Below are 21430 nucleotides of genomic sequence, written 5' to 3'. Positions count from 1 at the left end.
ACTTTAGAGGCCAAAGGTAAATAGAGATCAAAATATCATATTCTATACAGATTTTCCAGTTCTCCAAAGTCCAAAGTTGCACTGATTATGGATGGGTTCACACAGAGTTTTGCCTATAGGGGTACCAGTTGGAGATAATGGGAACAGTTAAGTCTAGAAAGTCTAGAACAGAAAGTCTAGAGATGACTGGGTCCCTCCAGAACATCAGGTTCTGCCTGCACCCCATCCTTCTTAGCTTCAGCGCTCACTGAGCTCCCATAATACTATCTTCTCCCTTTGTGTTCTCAGACATGGGAGTGAGCATGACTGGCTGCTTACAATTTATTGCTGTCTTAGCGGCTCAAGCTAATTGGTGACTCTTTAACCTTACCTACAACTCCTATGAGTCCCCTCATTAAAACCTCTTAAATTGAACCATTTGAGTAACATTCCATTTCATGCTAAAATTTACCAATGAAGTAATACAGCCTTATTGCACTTTCCAGGGGTGTGTGTGTGTGTGTGTGTGTGTGTGTGTGTGTATACACATATACATATGTATGATGTGATGATCTGATATACAAATACATTTTGAAATGATTACCATAAGGTTAGTTAACATATCTAGCATCATATACAGTTACTATTTTTGTATCTGTGCTGAGAACACGGGGACTTCCCTGGTGGCTCAGATGGTAAAGAATCTTAAGATTCACTCTCTTAGCAACTTTCAAACATACAGTGTAGTACTGCTAACTGTAGACACCATGCTATACACTAGATTCCAGAATTTATTCATCGTACAACTGAAACCTTGTACCCTTTCACCAGCAACTCCCATTATTACAACTTTACCCATTCATCTATTAACAGATACCTAGGTTGTTTATACATCTTGGCTACTGTGAATAATGTTGAAATGAACATGGGGTCACAAATATTTGTTCCAGGTAGTGGATTCATTTCCTTCAGATAACATACCAAGAAGTGGGACTGCTGGATTACATGGCAGTTCTATTTTTAATTTTCTTAAGAAATTCCATACTGTTTTCCACAATGGCTATAGCTATTTATATTTCCACGAACAGGGGACTAGGATTTCCTTTTCTCCATATTGTCACCAACACTTGTTATTTATTGTCTTTTTAACAAAAGTCTTCCTAAAGGTAGAAAGTGATAGCTTATTGAGATTTTATATTTGCATTTCCTTAATGACTGGTGATGCTGAGCATCTTTTCATGTACCTGTTCTCTAACTGTATGTCTTCTTCAGAAGAATGTCTATTCAGGTCCTTTGACTATTTTAGTTTAATGGGATTGTTTATTTTTTGAGTTGTATAAATGTATATCATGGGAAATGCAGGGCTGGATGAAGTACAAGCTGGAATCAAGATTGCAGGGAGAAATATCAATAACCTCAGATATGCAGATGACACCACTCTTATAGCAGAAAGCAGAGAGGAACTAAAGAGCCTCTTGATGAAAGAGGAGAATGAAAGAGGAGTCTGGAAAAGCTGGCTTAAAACAGCATTCAAAAAACAAAGATCATGGCATGTGGTCCCAAAACTTCATGGCAAATAGATGGGGAAACAGAGGAAATGGTGACAGACTTTATTTTCTTGGGCTCCAAAATCACCGCAGGTGGTGATTGCAGCCATGAAATTAAAAGATGCTTGCTCCTTAGAAGAAAACTTATGACCAACCTAGACAGCATATTAAAAAGCAGAGACATTACTTTGCCAACAAAGGTCCATCTAGTTAAAGTAATGGTTTTTCCAGTAGTCATGTATGGATGTGAGAGTTGCATGATAAAGAAAGCTGAGAGCTGAAGAATTGATGCTTTTGAATTGTGGTGTTGGAGAAGGCTCTTGAGAGTCCCTTGGGTTCCAAGAAGACCCAACTAGTCAATCCTAAAGGAAATCAATCCTGAATATTCATTGAAAGGAGTGATGCTGAAGTTGAAGCTCCAATACTTTGGCCACCTCAAGTGAAGGGCTGACTCATTAGAAAAGACCCTGATGCTGGGAAAGATTGCAGGCAGGAGGAGAAGGGGATGACAGAGGATGAAATGGCTGGATGGCATCGCTGACTCAAATGGACCCGAGTCTGAGCAAGCTCCAGGAGATGGTGAAGGATAGGGAAGCCTGATGTGCTGCAGTCCATGGGTTGCAGAGTTGGACGTGACTAAGCAACTGAAACACAACAATGAATTCCGAGTAGTTTGGGGGTACTACCCCACATCTGATATATGATTTGTAAAAATTTATTCCCACTTGGTAGGTGCTTTTTCATTTTGTTGATTGTTTCCTTTGCTGTATAAAAGCTTTTTACTTTAATGTAGTCTCATTTGTTGCTTTCTGCTTATGCAAAATGTATGCCTGTTGTATGCAACAACAAAGCTTTTTTTAAATGTATTTATTTTTCACTGAAAGATAACTGGGCTTCCCTGATGGCTCAGTGGTGAAGAATCTGCCTGCACGGCAGGAGACAAAGGAGCTGCAGGTTCAGTCCCTGTGCTGGGAAGATCCTTTTGAGAAGGAAAAAAGGACAAATGCTTTACACTACTGTGTTGGTTAGTAATGCTTTTTAACATAGTCAAGTTTCTCTATAGATACCGTTATAGAGCCCTCATTGTTGCGGAGGGAGCAAAACAATTAAGTTATTCTACAACTCAAATTAATACTATTTAGAAGGTCAAAATTTCAATTCTCATGAATTAGATGACTCTGGTTGTATGAATATAATAGGTACATTTTTGTTCCTTTTTTCTTCAGCATTTTATACCCATTCTTCAAAGTTCATTCAAACTTTCACCTACTTATCATATTGAGATGATAGGCATGGTGATACACCCTGATATTAAAATAATTTAACAAAGAAACTTTTTATAGTAAAACCACCAGGTGTTTCAATATTTTTGTTCACTGATGCAAAAATTCAATCTATATTCAGCCAAAGAAGGGATTATAACACTACAAAAGCAGTATATCTAAATGGGTAATATAACAAAAAGTTCTTCAACTTTAGCAAAGAAATCAATGAAAGAAATTACACTGTCAAGTGATACTTTTAAAGACTACAAATGACTACAAAATCATTTCTGATACTTTTGGTAAAAGCCTAAATACCACAAAGTCTTCTCTTCCGCCATGCAGACAAATAATTAAAACAACTTTCTCTCCAGAATTTCTGGAAGAAATGAAATGCAGTTTATTTCAGAACACCGTCTATACAAAGAGTATTAACTAATTATGAAGGTACCAATGATGGCATACAATACTAAGCCTAATAATTCAGTCAGTGATGGATGTCTTACATCACATCAGATGTGAATAAGTAAATGACATTTATAGCAAATCTTCCTATTCAAGTATATATTAGAAATTTCTTTATTTTTGGCCACGTGACCAAAATACAGAGTCCCAACCTAGCATTGAACTCATGTCCTCTGCAGTGGAATTGTGGAATCTTAACCACTGACCATGTGTTCAACCTGGTTTTAGAAAAGGCAGAGGAACCAGAGATCAAATTGCCAACATCCGCTGGATCATCAAAAAAGCAAGAGAGTTCCAGAAAAACATCTATTTCTGCTTTATTGACTATGCCAAAGCCTTCGACTGTGTGGATCATAATAAACTGTGGAAAATTCTGAAAGAGATGGGCATACCAGACCACCTGACCTGCCTCTTGAGAAACCTGTATGCAGGTCAGGAAGCAACAGTTAGAACTGGACATGGAACAACAGACTGGTTCCAAATTGGGAAAGGAGTACGTCAAGGCTGTATATTGTCACCCTGCTTATTTAACTTATATGCAGAGTACATCATGAGAAATGCTGAGCTGGACGAAGCACAAGCTGGAATCAAGATTGCCAGGAGAAATATCAATAACCTCAGATATGCAGATGACAGCACCCTTATGGCAGAAAGTGAAGGTGAACTAAAAAGCCTCTTGATGAAAGTGAAAGAGGAGAGTGAAAAAGTTGGCTTAAAGTTCAACATTCAGAAAACTAAGATCAGGGCATCTGGTCCCATCACTTCATGGCAAATAGATGGGGAGACAGTGGAAACAGTGTCAGACTTTATTTTTGGGGGCACCAAAATCAATGCAGATGGTGATTGCAGCCATGAAATTAAAAGATGCTTACTCCTTGGAAGGAAAGTTATGACCAACCTAGACAGCATATTAAAAAGCAGAGACATTACTTTGCCAAAAAAGGTCCATCTAGTCAAGGCTATGGTTTTTCCAGTGGTCATGTATGGATGTGAGAGTTGGACTATAAAGAAAGCTAAGCACCAAAAAATTGATGCTTTTGAATTGTGGTGTTGGAGAAGACTCTTGAGAGTCCCTTGGACTGCAAGGAGATCCAACCAGTCCATCCTAAAGGAGATCAGTCCTGGATGCTGGGAGGGATTGCGGGCAGGAGGAGAAGGAGACGACAGAGGATGAGGTCGTTGGATGGCATCACCAACTCGATGGACATGGGTTTGAGTAAACTCCGGGAGTTGGTGATGGACAGGGAGGCCTGGCGTGCTGCGATTCACGAGGTCGCAAAGATTCGGACACAACTGAGCGACTGAACTGAACTGAATCGAACCACTGACCACCAGGGAAGTCCAAATTTTCATATATTAATAGTTTTGTGGGGCTTCCCTGGTGGTCCAGTGGTTAAACATTCACTTGCCACTGCAGGGCACAAAGGTTTGATTCCTGGTCGGGAAAGATCTCACATGCTGTGAAACAACTAAGCCTATGTACCTCAACGACTGAGAGCAACTGCCACAACTACTAAAGCTCACGCCCCCTAGAGACTGTTTTCTGTAACAAGAGAAGCCACTACAATAGGAAGCCCCGAGCACCACAGCTGGAGAGTAGCCCCACTCTCCACAACCAGAGGAAGCCCACATGTGGCAACGAAGACTGAGTACAGACAAAATGAAAATAAATTTAAAAATGTGTTTGTCAATTATTTTTAACCATGTATAGACATTATTAACCAGACAGAAATACATATATACATATACACACACACATATATATATATATAAATCACTTAATAATTACTTAAGCAATGTATATAACACTGAGTTCAGTGGAGCACAGATTCAAAAATTTAACACATGGTTATTAATCAATTTGAACACTAGGCAAAACAAAGATAACTGTGCTAAGTTCTTTAGTCGTGTCTGGTTCTTTGCAACCCCAAGGACTGTAGCCTTCCAGGCTCCTCTGTTCATGGTTTTTCCCAGGCAAGAATACTGGAGTGGGTTACCATTTCCTCCTCCAAGGGATCTTCCTGACCCAGGGATCGAACCCCTGTCTCTTACGTCTCCTGTATTGGCAGGTGGGTTCTTTAGCACCAGTACCCAAAAAGATCTAAAGGAGTATATCTAGAAAAAAAATTCTGTCTTCACATCTCAGGGAACAAAACAGTAGGATGAATTTCTAAGGTAAGGAGAACACTTGCATTACCAGGTCAAGAATCCCTTCTTTAAATCAACACAACAGGCTAGACAGACTGGCAGCCAGAATATCCCTGGGTCCAGTCTAGCTGGAAGGAGAAGCAGGTGTGGCGAGGCTCAATGATGAAACCCCAAATGGGAGAAGTAGAGAGAAGCTAGGAGAAGACTGAGAATCTCTGCATCATTAGTTTCCCTGTTATGTGGATTTCTTCTGCTTGGGTAATACAACCAAAAGAAATAAGTTACATATAAAAGTAATGTCATAAACATGAAACCATAAAACTCCTAGAAGAGAAAACAGGCAAACCAGTCTTTGACATAAATCGTAGAAATAGTTTCTTGGACCAGTCCTCTAAGGCAAAATAAATAAAAGCAAAAAAAAGCAAAGAGGACCTAATTAAATTTAAAAGCTTCTGCACGGCAAAGGAAACCACTGACGAAACGAAAAGACAACCTATGAAACGGGATAAAATAATTGCAAATGATGCACATATGACAAAGGGTTAATATCCAAAACATACAAACAGCTCATACAACTCAATATCAAAAAACCAAACAATCCAAACAAAAAATTCGCAGAAAATTTGAACAGACATCTTTCCAAAGAAGATATGCAAATGGTTTACATGCCCATGAAAAGATGTTCAGCACCAGTAATCCTTAGAGAAACAGAGATCAAAACCACAATGAGGTCTTCACCTCACACCTCACACACACTTTTTGACGACTATCATCAAAAAGTCTACAAATTGGGGACTTCTCAGTGGTCGAGCAGCTAAGACTCCAAACTCCAATGCAGCAGTCCCGGGTTTGATCTCTGGTCAGGGAACTCAATCTCGCAGGCTGCAGCTGAGGATCCCACATATCACAAAGAAGATGGAAGATCCTGTCTGCCGCCACTAAGACTCAGCACAGTCAAATAAATTAATAAATATTAACAATAAAAAAGTTTACAAGAAAAAAGTGGAGAGGAATATGGAGAAAAGGGAAGCCTCGTATACTGTTGGTGGGAATGTAACCATGTCACTATGGAAAACAGTATGGAGGTGCCTTAAAAAAAACTAATATAGAACTACCAAATGATCCATAAATTCCACAGAAAAGATACATGTACCCCAATGATCATAGCAGCAATATTTACAATAGCCAAAGACACAGAAGCAACTCAAGTGCCCATCAATAGACAACTGGATTAAGAAAATATGATGCATGGAACTTCCCTGTTGGTCCAGTGGTTAAAAATCCACCTGTCAGTGCAGGGGACATGGACCTGAACCCTTGTGGGACAATCCCACATGCCGTGAAGCCCCTAAGCCTGTATGCCACAACTACTGAGCCCAGCTGTGACAACTACTGAAGCCTGCACTCTAGAGCCTGTGCGCCACAGCAAGAGAAGCCACTGCAATGAGATGCCTGTGCGCCGTAACTAAAGAGTAGCCCCCACGTGCTTGCTGCAACTAGAGGAAGTCCACATGCAGCAACAAAGTCCCAGGGCAGCCAGAAAATAAAAAAACAGAAGATGTGATACATTACACACACACACACACACACACACACACACACACACACACATACTCTCATACAACAGAGTATTAGTCAGCCATTGAGCAGGATGAAATACTACCATTTGCAGCATTGTGGATGGACCTAGAGAATATTATGCTCACTGAAATAAGCCAAAAAGAGAAAGGCAAATGCTATATATTACTACTTAAATGTAAAAAAAAAAAACCAAATGAATGTACAGTATATACAAAATGGACTCATAAACATCAATGTGTGGAAAACAAATCTATAGTGACCAAAGGGGAGAGAGACAGGTCGAAAGGGACAAATTAGGGGGATGAGATTAATAGATAAAAACTACTATATATTAATGAGCTAAGCAACAAAGATATACTATATAGCACACAGAATTATACTGATTATCTTGTAATAACTTATAATGGAACACAATCTGCGAATACACTAGATCATTATGCTGTGCACCTAAAACACAATATTGTAAATCAACCATACTTTAATAAAAATAAAATAATTTTTTTGAACAAATACTGTCATAAAGAGAATGGTGTTAGTTTACAACATTAAGCCTCTCTGAGGTGATCTTTTGCAAATGGTAGGGTTAGGAAAAATTTTCCTCATTGAATGATGAATAATTATTATTTTTTTAAATCAATGTTATAAATATAAAGAAGGAAAGAAAAATAGATATCAAAAGAAAAAACACACAAGAAAAAAGCCACCCATGAAGCAGATGAAAATCATAGTTAAACAGTTAGCTATAAATTTAAATTTTAATTACCTCTATAACACAAGACAAATAAAGCAGAGATACAGAAACCTGATGAAGCTACAGCAAAAAGAAAAAAGAAATTAAAGATGAATTGACAGGTTAGAGAAGTAAAAGAAAAATAAACACCACTGAAATGAAGACCAAATGGAAGCAGAAGAAAAAACAGGCACTGCTAAAAAAAAAAGTACACACAGGACATGATTGAAAGAAAATTTTCAAAGGGAATGAACAGACCAAAAAGGTTTTTAGAGAAAAAAATAAATTATGAAAGAAAATGACAGAAAATACAAATGATAGAGATGATAAGCCAAGATGAATCAACAAACACAAGCATACCTGGTGGTTTAAAAGAATTTTAAAAAAATGAAAGAACTGAAAAACTGTTCTCCATATAATTCAGGTAAATTTTCCAGAAATGAAAGAAAAATGTAAACTAGAGATTAAAATAATATAGCACATCCAGGAAAGAGACATGGACGCATCAGCACTAAGGCATATTCCAGTACTAGAATTCCAGTACTTCTGGCAGTACTAGACTGCCAAAAGGGCAGTGAGACCAGAAAATATCAATCATCTCTAAGGAGGAAAAAAACCCAGGCAGCCCTCAGAACCTCTACAGCAAACAGTGAACAGCCTAAAACATCAGCCAGAAAAGAAAGTGAGACTGGGGAATTTCTTACCCAGACAATTTGTCATTTAGGATAAACTCTGTGTAAAGACATTTTTAAAATGTAAGAACCTAGGAAACTGGTTTCCCATTAGCTCTTCTAAAAATTTTTAAAAAGCTAACTTCAACCAAAGAATACTATACAGAAACAAAATGGACTGAAGGGAAGTAATGAAATTACTTAGTATTTTAATAATCTGCATATAGAAAAAAAGTAATAGCTATAGACAACAATAACACAGAAATTACATATCTATCAAGAGGTAAGAGAGGAAAAAGGCAAACCTCATTTAAAATTGGAAAAGAAAATAATCTAAGTATATAGTAGGGATAAATTATAAGTATTTTTAAAAATACAAAGGTGACATCAAGAAAAATAACCAATTACCATGATATGCTGAAAAAGAAGATAGAAAGGGAGAAAAATGAACTACACCAACTATCACTACACTGGGAATTAGAAAATGTTGGCTAATAAAATAGAGATCCAAGTAATATAAACTATAGTTATAAATATTACCAGTGAATTCAAACTCTACACCTTTTGAATTACTAAAAACTCATTCTAAACAGGAAGAAAATGTTAATCACATGTTTACTGGCTCACACAAAGATTGTATAGTAACATATTTTTAGGAACAGAAATGATAACAAATACTATGATGATAGAATTAAGACCAAACATAGCTCTAAAGTCAATGAATGAAAGTGAGCTTAATAATTCTTAAGAGAAAAGACAACTGATTCACAAAGTGAAATCTAAGACTTAAAAATACATCTAAAGAAGTGCCTCAAAAAACGGTGAAAACAGAGATAGTTAAAAGTATGCTAAGAAAAAAAAAAGTGTGGTCCGAAAGAAATAGAGCTTCTGTGGTGGCTCAGAGGTAAGGAATCTGCCTGCAATGCAGGAGACACAAGAGACACGGGTGTCATCCCTGGGTTGGGAAGATCCCCTGGAGAAGGGAATGGTAACTCACTCCAGTATTCTTGCCTAGAGAATTCCATAGACAGAGGAGCCTGGCCAGTTATAATCCATGGGGTTGCAAAGAGTTGGACATGACTACAGTGACTTAGCACATTAACACACACAGAGCAGAAATTAATACAACATTGTAAATGAACTATACTTCAATAAAATAAAGTTTTTAAAAAATTTTTAATTAAAATTAAAGAAATAGTTGTTGGGATATTACACAGGATTAAATTTAGAGTATAAAATGAAAGAATTAACTAATTTGATAATACAGGTATTTTATAATGATAAAGAGTATAATCCCAAATGAAGATTTAACAGTAAGATTAAGATTTATGCTCCCAGTACTATGGTGGTTTAGATATTCTAAAACCCCTTTCCTTTTCAAACACCTAAAAATAGTAATGCAGAGTACATCATGAGAAATGCAGGGCTGGAAGAAGCACAAGCTGGAATCAAGATTGCAGGGAGAAATATCAAAAATCTCAGATATGCAGATGACACCACCCTTACAGGAGAAAGTGAAGAACTAAAGAGCCTCTTGATGAATGTCAAAGAGGCAAGTGAAAAACCTGGCTTAAAACTCAACATTCAAAAAAAAAAACCAAAAAACTCAACATTCAGAAAACTAAAATCATGGCATCCAGTCCCATCACTTCATGGAAGATACATGGGGAAACAATGAAAACAGTGAGACTATTTTGGGGGGCTCCAAAATCACTGCAGATGGTGACTGCAGCCATGAAATTAAAAGACACTTGTTCCTTGGAAGAAAAGTCATAACCAACCTAGACAGCATATTAAAAAGCAGAGACATTACTTTGTCAACAAAGGCCCATCTAGTCAAAGCTATGGTTTTTCCAGTAGTCATGTATGGATGTGAGAGTTGGACTATAAAGAAAGCTGAGCACAGAAGAATTGATGCTTTTGAATTGTGGTGTTGGAGAACACTCTTGAGAGTCCCTTGGACTGCAAGGAGATCGTCCATCCTAAAGGAAATCAGTCCTGAATATTCATTTGAAGGACTGATGCTGAAGCTGAAACTCCAATACTTTGGCCACCTCATGCGAAGAGTCGACTCATTGGAAAAGACCCTGATGCTGGAAAAGATTGAAGGCAGGAGGAGAAGCAGACGACAGAGGAGATGATTGGATGACATCACCAACTCAATGGACATGAGTTTGAGCAAGCTCTGGAAGTTGGTGATGGACAGGGAAGCCTGGAGTACTGCAGTCCATGGGGTGGCAAAGAGTTGGACATGACTGAGCGACTGAACTGAACTATAATAATTAGATAAAATACTATATTTTATTATAAAATGTAGAGCTGGCCTGAAGAAAAGTAAAAAAACTTTACAATGACCAGAAACAAGAGAGAAAGTCAAACCCAGAGTAACAAGTTAGTGATAAGGCTATAGGCCACATTGAAGGAGCCTGCAGACACCACCAACAGGGAACCTGAAGACTTAACAGTCAAGCAGAGCAACAGATACATACAAGGTGAACAGTGGAAGTGAGGATCCTAAACAAAACGTGAGCCTAAGAAAGCTACAACATAAGTGAAAATGGGAAAGGGGTGACAATAGAAAGAGAGTTAGAAGCAAAAGGAAACTAATGGGAAGTAGATTTATACATGTTTGGTCAACTGCTTTGCCATAAGGGCACAAAGGTAATTTATGGAAAAGAATATATAGAGACTTTTCTACAAATGGTGCTGAATAACCGGATATCAGAGTGAAAGAATTCTGAATCTAGAACTCTCATCTCACCCCATATAAAAAAATTAATTTGAGGTGAAAAATATATCAAAACACAAAAGTTAAAACTATAAAGCTTTCAATACAAAACACAGGAAGCCATATCTATGATCTTGGGGTAAGAAGACTTATTGCTGACAACATAAAAAGCACTACAATAAACCTATTGTATAGCACAGGGAACTCTATTTTTTAATATGTAATATATATATCCACTCTTTTTAGACTCTTTTCCCACATAGGGCATTACAGTGTACTGAACAGAGTGCCCTGTGCTGCAGGTAGATTTATCGTAGTGCTTTTTATGCTATCAGCAGTTAAGTCTTTTCTTACCCCACAGAGATGGTCTCCTATGGAGGCTCAGATGGTAAAGAATCTGCCTGCAATGAAGGAAACTGGGTTTGATCCATGGGTTGTGAACCCCTAGAGAAGGGAATGGCTCCCCACTCAAGTCATCTTGCCTGAAAAATTCCACGGACAGAGGAACCTGATGGGCTACAATCCATGAGGTTGCAAAGAGTCAGACACAACCAAGCAACTAATACATACATACACACACACACACACACACACACACACACACACATACACACACACACCTGAATCACTTTGCACTACAGCAGAAACACAACACTGTAAATCAATTATATTCCAATAAAAATGAATTTTAAAAAACCACTACAGTATAAGAACTAGATAAATTGGATTTTATTAAAATTAAAAATTTCTATTTATCAAGGGATATCATGAACAAAATTAAAAGGCATGGGTAGAGGACTTCTCTGGAGGTCCAGTGGTTAAGACTCCACGCTTCCACTGCAGGGGGCATGGCTTTGATTCCTGGTTGGGGAACTAAGCCTCCACATGCTGTGCGGCACAGCCAAAAAGCAAAATAAAAGGCAAGATACAGATGAGGTGAAAATATTCATAACTCACATGTGACAAAGGTCATTTATTCAGAATATGAAAAGAGCTCCTTCAAATCAGTGATAAAAAGAAAACACAGGTAAAGCATTAGTATAAGATATATCTATCTCATATAGAGAGACAGACAGCAAATAAGCACAGGGAAAGACATCAACATCATTAGCCATTCAGTTCAGTTCAGTTCAGTCGCTCAGTCGTGTCCGACTCTTTCTGACCCCATGAATCGCAGCACGCCAGGCCTCCCTGTCCATCACCAACTCCCAGCGTTTACTCAAACTCATGTCCATTGAGTTGGTGATGCCATCCAACCATCTCATCCTCTGTTGTCCCTTATTAGCCATTAGGAAGACACAAATTAAAATACAATAAGCTTCTTCTTGAAGATCTATTAATTGTGAGTAGCTAAAATGATATAAGCTGACAACATCAAATGTTAGCAAAGACTTCAAGCATAGAGAACTCTCATATATTGCTGATGGGTTGGGAAAAAAGTTGGGCAGTTCGGCAGTTTTCTTACAAAGTTAAACAGACACCTACCCTAAAACCAAGCAAGAGAATTGAAAGCATGTCCAAAAAAGGACTTGTAGGAATGTTAATACCATCTTTATTATAAGAATCCTAAATTAGAACCAACACAAATGTCCATCATTAAGTTAATAAATACCTAAAACTCACAGATCAAAAGAATGTACATGAATCTCAAAAACATGTTGAACAAGAGAAGTCAGATACACATAAACTGTATTCCACTCAAAACAAGTTCCAAAAGACAGAAATGTAAGCTATGGTACCGAAAGGGATTAGAACCCATTCAATGTATATAGTATTCCATGGTCCCATTTTGAGGAGGGATGAATAGAGCAGAGACAGAGAGAAAGAAATTGTTGGGCAGAGGGAGGGCTCTTCCTTAGTGCTGAATGCCAGTCGATAAATCAACATTTTAACAACCACATAGCAAAAATTATTTTGAGCAATAACTATCTATGGATGCTAAATCCAAGAGGAAAAAATGAATAAGGAGAAATATATTTGTATGTCTTAACATTTCTTGTTAGCTGTTTGCTAAATAGGCAACAAATGAGAGAGGGGAAAATAATAACTATATATAGAGAAACTACAACACTTCAACCAGCAATGAAAATTAATACTACCAGTGAGGGGTTGACAGATACAGTGTGTCTACAAAGCAATATCCTGACAAGGACAGGACCTTGATCTCACATACTAATCCAAAAAGGACTCATCTAAATCCTGTCATGAGAAAACATTAAAAGAAATTGCGACATTCTATAAAATAAAAAGCCCTCTATTCTTAAAAGGGGCTTCCCAGGTAGCACTAGTGATAAAGAATTCGCCTGTCAATGCAGGAGATGTAACAGACGCCGGTTTGATCCCTGGGTCAGGAAGATCCCCTGGAGGAGGGGATGGCAACCCACTCCAGTATTCTTGCCTGGAGACTCCCATGGACATAGGAGCCTGGCAGGCCACAGTCCACACAGTCACACAGAGTCGGACACGACTCAAGCGACTTAGCACGCATATTCTTAAAAAAAAACAAAACAAAACACTAGTGTCATGAAAGGCTGTGGAAATGTCCTACATTAAAGGAAAGAGACATCATTAAATGCAAAAATTGATCTGGGACTGGATCTTGTGCTAAAAGAAAAAAATGCTATAAGGATATTACTAGTACCAGTGACAACTGATGTGTAGATTAAGGGCTTCCCCAAATGGTTTAGCAGGTAAAGAATCTGCCTGCAATGCAGTGGACACAGGAAATGCAGGTTCAATCACTGGGTCAGGAAGATCCCCTGCAGGAGGGCATGGTAACTCATTCCAGTATTCTTGCCTGAAAAATCCAATGGACAGAGGAGCCTGGAGGGCTACAGTCCAAAGGGTTACAAAGAGTCAGACACAACTGAATGACTATGCATGCACGCATGCATGCATACTTCCCCATGTAGATTAAAGAATTATACAGAAGTTAAATTTCCTGAATTTGATAAATGTACTGTGGCTATGTTAGAGAATATCTGTGCTCTTAAAAAATATACACTACACTGAAATATTCCAGGTTAAAGGATCATGATATATGTAACCTACTCTCAACTGATTCAGAAAAAAAAATAAACCCATGTATGTAGAGAGAGAGAGGGAAAAGGAGAGAGAACTAAAAAAGTAAAACTTAAGTGGAAAATGTTTATAATTAAACTAGGTAAAAGGTATATGAAAGTTATTTCTATACTTTTCATAATAACTTTTCTGTAAGTTAAAATTACTTCACAATAAAAAGTTAAAAAAAATAAGAGAGCATCAAGTAACAATAAAAAAGTACATTCTGGTGACAGCAGTCAGATATCTGGTTATCTAACTCAGGGGAAGGTGTTGACTAAAAAGCAGCCTATTCAGGCAAATGGAATTATTTTATATGCTGACTGACATGTCTGAAAACACAGAGGTATACATACAACAGAATCCACTGAACTGTATAGTTAAAACCTGTGCATTTTATTAAATTTAACTATATCTAAATAATCTTAAAGCCATTAAGGAGATGTAAGGCTTGGCATGGGGAGAAAATCAACGATCAAAACTTATAATCATCAGCCTACCTAAAAATGAATCAGATACTGCCCATGTAACCTGGAAAACACTAAACCAAACAGTTAATTTTGTCAATTCTCCCTAAAAGAATTTACCCACTATTTAGGTTTCTTAAAATTTCCAGAAATTAATATTACCTGATTATTAAAAAAATTTTTTTTCAATTTTTTTTCAATTAGCAAATAAAGTTGAGAAATAAGCTATCACAAACAACAACAATGAAAGGGAAGATGAGCCTTCAAAGGACTTCAGATAATGTAAGTCCGTTCTAGGCATTTTCAGAAATAAGAGATGGAATTAAAACATGACAAGAAAAGGGATACCAACAACATACCAGGCAGACAGAAACTGGATATACTATCTGACATTAGGAACAGAAAACAAAATGCTCCTATTCTTCAATTTCAAGACTGGAAAGGACTGACTGTTCTTTGACATTAGTCAGCTAATCTCTATAAACTACACTCTGAAATTCAGCAAGTTCTGAAATAATCCTGCTTTTTAAAAGTCTACAGACTTCCCCAAACCAGACACAATACCAACTTTCCGCTTTGTTTAGAAAGCCAGTCTAAGAAGCACAAGAAGTCTAAGAAGTCTAAGTCTTCCTTGCTTAAGTAAGTAAGTTAAATCGCTTAGTCGTGTCCGACTCTTTGCAACCCCATGGACTGTAGCCCAAGCAAGTAATAAATTCAGTTTCCTTGTTTTAGACATACTGCATGGGTTTTGGTTGCCAATACTTTGAGTGATGTCTCTTTCTTAAGAGAAAGCAATAGATTAACTTAACAGTGAAACATAACAAAAGTTAACAAAACTATGGCTAAACAAAAATATCCAACTGAAGCAGAGAAATTTAAAGAAAGAAAATACAAAAAATGCAATAAGAGCTATGTGAGACACTGAGAAAAGGTCCAATGGATATAACTGGTGGCATGGAGAAGGAAATGGCAACCCACTCCGGTATTCCTGCCTGGAAGATCCCATGGACAGAGGACCCTGGTAGGCTACAGTCCATGGGGTCACAAAGAGTCAGACACAACTGAGTGACTTCAATTTCACTTTTCACTTTCAAGGAATATTAAGAAGGAGCAAAAATAGTAGCTGAAGAGATAACAACTGAGAATTATGCAGAGCTAATGAATGACATCGGTCCACAGATTAAGAAGCATAAATGCAAAGAAAACCACACTTAGGCACATCATAATCAAATTTTGGAGAGCTGAGTAAAGAAAAAACAAAAACAGCAAGGGGAAGAGAAAGACAACTTATAACAGCACCAAAAATATTAAACACCTGGGGGAAAAGATAATTTATAGCAGCGCCAAAAATATTAAATACCTAGGAATAAATTTAATTATATGTGAAAAATGATATACTGAAAACTATAAAATTTTATCAAGGGAATTCCCTGACAGCCCAGTGGTTAGGACTCCCTGCTCTCACTGTCATGAAGTTTGAACCCTCATGTGGAAACTAAAATCCCAGAAGCCGTGCATGGTGTAGCCAAAAAACAATAATACAACAACAAACAAAAGAACTCAAAATACTTTATTGAAACAGAAATTAAATAAGGGCCAGATGATATAATAATTGAGGTGAAAGTAAAAGTAGAACAACCAAAGAAATGGAAGAATAATTCACATTCATGGATTAAAATACTCCCTATTGTAAAGATATCAATTCTCCCCAAACTGACCTGTATATGCAAAACAATCCTATTCACAATCCTAGCAACTTTTTTGTGAAAACTGAATAATGAGTTGTAGAATTTAAGGGCAATGCAGAGAGTCAACAATAGAAAAAGCAATTTTGAAAAAAGAATAGGGTTGAAAAACTTATACTAAAATATCTATTATAAAGTTATAGTAATTAAGAAGTATGGTACTGTCATGAAGATTGGCAATCGTTCAAACAGAAAAAAAGAATCTACACCTACACAGTCCCATATGGTAGCCACTAAACATATGTAGCTATTTAAATAAATTAAAATTAGTTAAAATAAAAAATTCAGTCCTTTTGAGCACTTGCCACATTTCAACATCTCAGCAGCCAGCTATTAAATTGAACAGTACATATACTAACATTTCCAACATGGCAGAAAGTTCTATTCAACAGCACTTATAATAGAGAGACACATAGAACTACTTGATTTATATCAAACGTGACACTCTAGTGCAGTGTGGGAAAGCTGGTCTTTTTAATAAATTATGATGGTGCAATTTTATGTTTATACATGAAAATTAAATAAATAACCTATTAATCCACCATCACCTCTACCTTACACCCAAGGTCCCCAACCTCTGGGATTTAATGCCTATATGATCTGATGTGGAGTTGATGTAATAATAATAGAAATAAAGTGCACAACAAATGCAGGGCTCTTGAACCATCCCAAAACCACTCCCTCCCACTACCGCCACGTTTTATGGAAAAACTGTCCTCCATGACAGTGGTCCCTGGTGCCAAACAAAGTTGGGGCCACTACCTTACACCATATATAAAAATCAATTCCAAGTAGACTGCAGGGAATTCCCTAGCAGTCCAGTGATTGGGACTCTGAGCTTTCATTGCCAAAGGCCTGGCTTCAATCCCTGGTCCAGGAGCTAAGCTCCTGCAAGTCAAGCAGCCAAACAAACCAGCAAAAAACCAAGTAGACTGTCATTCTAAATGTAAAAACATAAGACAAAGAAGTTTTAAGACGAAAACACAGGAAAGTAACTTCACAACCTTGTAGTCAACAAAATTGTGTCAGTCATAAAATACAATACCAGTAAAGAATATTTAACAAGAAGTTAAATTTGAGAATGTCTGCTTATCAAGGCATCATTAAGAGAGAGTAAAGGCAAGCCATAGCCAGAGAAAAATCATTTGCAACCCAGATACCTGACAAAAGACTTATCCAGAATATAAATCTGGTAAGTCTCTACAAAATGGTAAGAAAAAGGCAGGCAGATAACCCAGCAGAAAAATGGATAAGACACAAACAAGCACTTAACAGAAGAGGATGTCCGAACGGCTAATGAGCACATGAAGAGCTGTCAAGCTTCGTTTACCATCAGAAAAATGTACATGAAAATTCAGTGGGTATACTATTTTCCTACAAGAACACCTAAAATGAAATTACAGATAAGCAAAACGAGGCATTGGTGGTACAAATGGAACTCTTACACACTGGGGACACAACTATAAATCAGTAAAACCACGCTGAAAAATGTATGGCCAAGTTACGGGTTAAACTGTATCCCCAAAATTCATATGTTGACATCTTAGCACCCAGTCCCTCAAAATGTGACCTGATTTGGAATCAGAGTCACTGCCTATGTAATCCGGTCATTAAGGTGGGCCTGAATCCAATTATGACTGATGACTTTATAAGATGAGAAATTTTTGACACAAATAGAAGGAAGATGATGTGAAAAGACATTGGAAGAAGATAACCAACAAAAAGCCAAGAAGAGAGGCCTGGAACAGATCCTCCTCTCACAGTTCTGAGAAGCAATCAACTCTGCCAACATCTTGATTTTGGAATTCTAGACTCAAGAACTGTGAAAACAGTAAGTTTCAGTTGTTTAACCATCCCCCACCCCCCAGTCAATACTTCATTTTGATAGTACTGACAGATTAACACAGGTGGCATCTACTTAGTGGAATATACACATATTTATAACCCAATGATTCCTCTTCTTGATATATGCACAAAAAAAAATGTGTATATATTTTTACCAAAAGAATAGTCTAAGAATGTTCACAGCACTGTTATCTTTAAAGGCCTCAAACTAGAAACAACCCAAGTGCTCATCAACAGTACAATGAATAAATAAATTATGGTATATTTACCCAATGGAATTTTATATAGCAATGGGAATGAACCAATTACAACTACGTGCAACAATACTGAAGGATCCTGCAGTGATGGTGAATAAGAAAAGTCAGATACAAAAGAGTACAAATGGATGCTTCAGTCCAGTTCAGTTCAGTTGTTCAGTCGTGTCCAACTCTTTGCAACCCCACTGACTGCAGCATTCCAGGCCTCCCTGTCCATAGCCAACTCCTGGGGTTTACCCAAACTTATGTCCATTGGGTGATTATAATAATAGATTTGAACATTTAAAAGTAATGTGTGGCATAATAAGTCAGGATGGTGATTACATTTGGAAAGAACGGAGTCAACAGGGATTGGGATAGGGCAAAAGGAAGGTTTCTGGGATGTGGGTAATGTTCTACTTTGTGATTTTGGTGAACTACTATCTTCAAGTTGTATGTTTATGATCTGCACGTTTTCCATATACTTTATTCATCATTTAAAAAGTTCTTTAAAAACTGAGTATGTGAGTAAATAGATTAGAACAGTTCAATCATATATATGAGAGATTTTTAAAAACAACCATAATGTAACACAGATAATGAGACACTAATGAAAGCATAGGATAAAGAGAAAAGGTCAAGTATAACTGGAGTAGCAGAAGTAGATACTGAAGAGAATGGGTGAGAATCAATATTTGAATACTGAAAATTTCCCAGAATCAACATGACACAAATTCCACATTAAAAATGTATAATACCAACCAGGATAAATAAAAAGCAAATCACATAGAATAAATTATAGTGCAACTGCAGTACTCCAAAGACAAAAAAAAAAACTTAAAATCAGACACAGATATAACAAAGATGATTTATAAAGGCATGAAAAATAGATCAATTTCTGTTTTTGGAAAATTCTCATGTAAAAGCCAAAAAGAGTAATATGATGAACACACTATAATACCACTCCATTGTTCATAGTGTTACTATTTTGGCTGACCCCTCAAAGTTTCTCTAAACAAATACATGCCTTTCCCTTTTGGGAAAATGCAGAAAATAGGCTTTAGATAGCAGGATTCTTTATCCCCAAATTCTTTATCATGCATTTCCCAGGAACAAAAACATTATTCTGTTCAACTATAACACCATCACTGTATCTATAATTTGATAACATCACTCTAATAGAGTCCAGTTGAAGTTTTCCCAGTTAACCCAAAAATGTCCTCTAAAGCTTTTCTTCCTACTTATTCAGGATCTAGCTATTATTTGATGATCCAGTTAAAAAAAAAATCAAATCAATGGGAAGACTATGTATACGCAAAAAATTTTTTTCATTGTTCAGTCGCTCAGTCACATCTGACTCTTTGCTACTGAACAACAATGAAAAAATTACACACACACACACACACACACACTTGATAGATTAATCATTTTACCATGTCTTGAAAAAAGTACTTACCTGCCATCTCTTCTCAGGGCAAAAGTGATGCCATCTTTCTGGAAAGGAAGCAGCTTTGCTCTTAGTTTGTCAGGCAAAAAATCCAGCTGTTTATAAGATTCACTTGTCGAACAAGAAATTTGAGGTGTAAGAGACTTTTTAATGTTATGATCTCTGGACATGATGATCCTAAAAACAAAACAAAAATCACAAGGGGGAGGGGTGAAGGAAATAAATATTACTAAGTATATTAGAAAATTAAAGATAAATAATATTAATGTACTTATTAGTAGTCTTGATATACCAGATATAAACTGGTTAAATTGTGTTCTCAGAATAAGCAATTAAGAAAATTCAAAGCACTGAATCTAAAAGCAATTACTTGTTGCACTGTCTAGGGACCAGCATTTTCTATTTCATTTGTATTCTATTAATAGTTGAGCCATAATGTAGCAATAACCCCTGTTTTAAGCAATAAATGCATTACTGAAAATTTATAAATCAACTAGATTTATAAATGAAATATATTATTTTTAAAATAAGGAATGAATTTGTTACAGAAAGATGAAATTCTTTTTATAGTTGATCCTTTTATAGATACTCATCTTCACATTATATCAGATTTTCTAAGAATGAAGTCAAATTAAATTTTATCATTTGTTTATTTATTTATTTATTTGGGCCTACCATGTGGCTTGTGGCATCTCAGTTCCCTGATGGGATGGAACTTGGGCCCTCAGCAATCAAAGTGGAGAGTCCTAATCACTGGATCCCCAGGGAATTTCCTAAATTGCACTTTAAAAATGATAAGATACAAAGACACTAACTCCAAATTTATAATTATTAAATTAGCTCACTATTATTAAAAAGATTGACTTTTTAAATATTAAAATGAATTCTTTAACTACTTGAATCCACAGTATAAACACAGCCTGATTAGCACCTTTCTCACCAGTGGGTTTCCACAGCTTTAGTTTTAATTTTCTAACATAAAAATTTCATATATCTTCAAATTCTTAGACCTCTGCAAGAAAAAATCCTATTAAATCACTGAACTATAAAGCTTCTTTAATATGACACTTTGTATTTAGATTGCAACTTTCATCTATTTATAACCTCATTTCATTTTAAAAACAAATTTGCTTTAATTATCAATTACTTGCAGACTTCAAACTTCAGCCTCTCACTCCCCTAAAAAAGTAATTATTCTCTGTGTATAATGTTTAAGAATATCAAGAATTCGACAAATATATATTATTAACAAATACGTACAACATGCCACAATCTAGAGAAGCAAGGATCACACCCTCACAGAGCTTACATTCTTGAGGGGTAGACCGAAAATAAACAGATAAACAAGGAGATTAATTACAGTATATAGTACAAGTATTATGAAGGACCTTAAGAGAGTAATAGCTACTTTAGGCAAGCTGACCAGGAAAGTCCACTCTTAGGTGATGCCTGCTCTACAGTCTAAAGGATGTGAAAGAACCAGTCAGGTTCAAAGTTGATAGATGAGCACTCCAGGTGA

General features: G+C 36.6%; 1 protein-coding gene across 3 annotated transcripts in view; it reads right to left on the bottom strand.

Annotated features, from left to right (window-relative positions):
* The window catches only part of ZRANB3 (zinc finger RANBP2-type containing 3), a 273757-nt gene that overhangs the window by 226253 nt on the left and 26074 nt on the right, over nt 1–21430 (bottom strand). For all 3 annotated transcript variants that reach the window (XM_070476275.1, XM_020879240.2, XM_020879241.2), the window contains exon 2: nt 19921–20088. In XM_070476275.1, the coding sequence (XP_070332376.1) occupies nt 19921–20081 (161 nt within the window). In that variant the 5' untranslated portion in view covers nt 20082–20088. The remainder of the gene's footprint in view (nt 1–19920; nt 20089–21430) is intronic.

The sequence above is a fragment of the Odocoileus virginianus genome, chromosome 13 (assembly GCF_023699985.2).
Source record: "Odocoileus virginianus isolate 20LAN1187 ecotype Illinois chromosome 13, Ovbor_1.2, whole genome shotgun sequence".
NCBI classification, from domain to species: domain Eukaryota; kingdom Metazoa; phylum Chordata; class Mammalia; order Artiodactyla; family Cervidae; genus Odocoileus; species Odocoileus virginianus.
The sequence above is the reverse complement of the archived record's forward strand: the minus strand, read 5'-3'. Positions and strand labels throughout refer to the sequence as shown.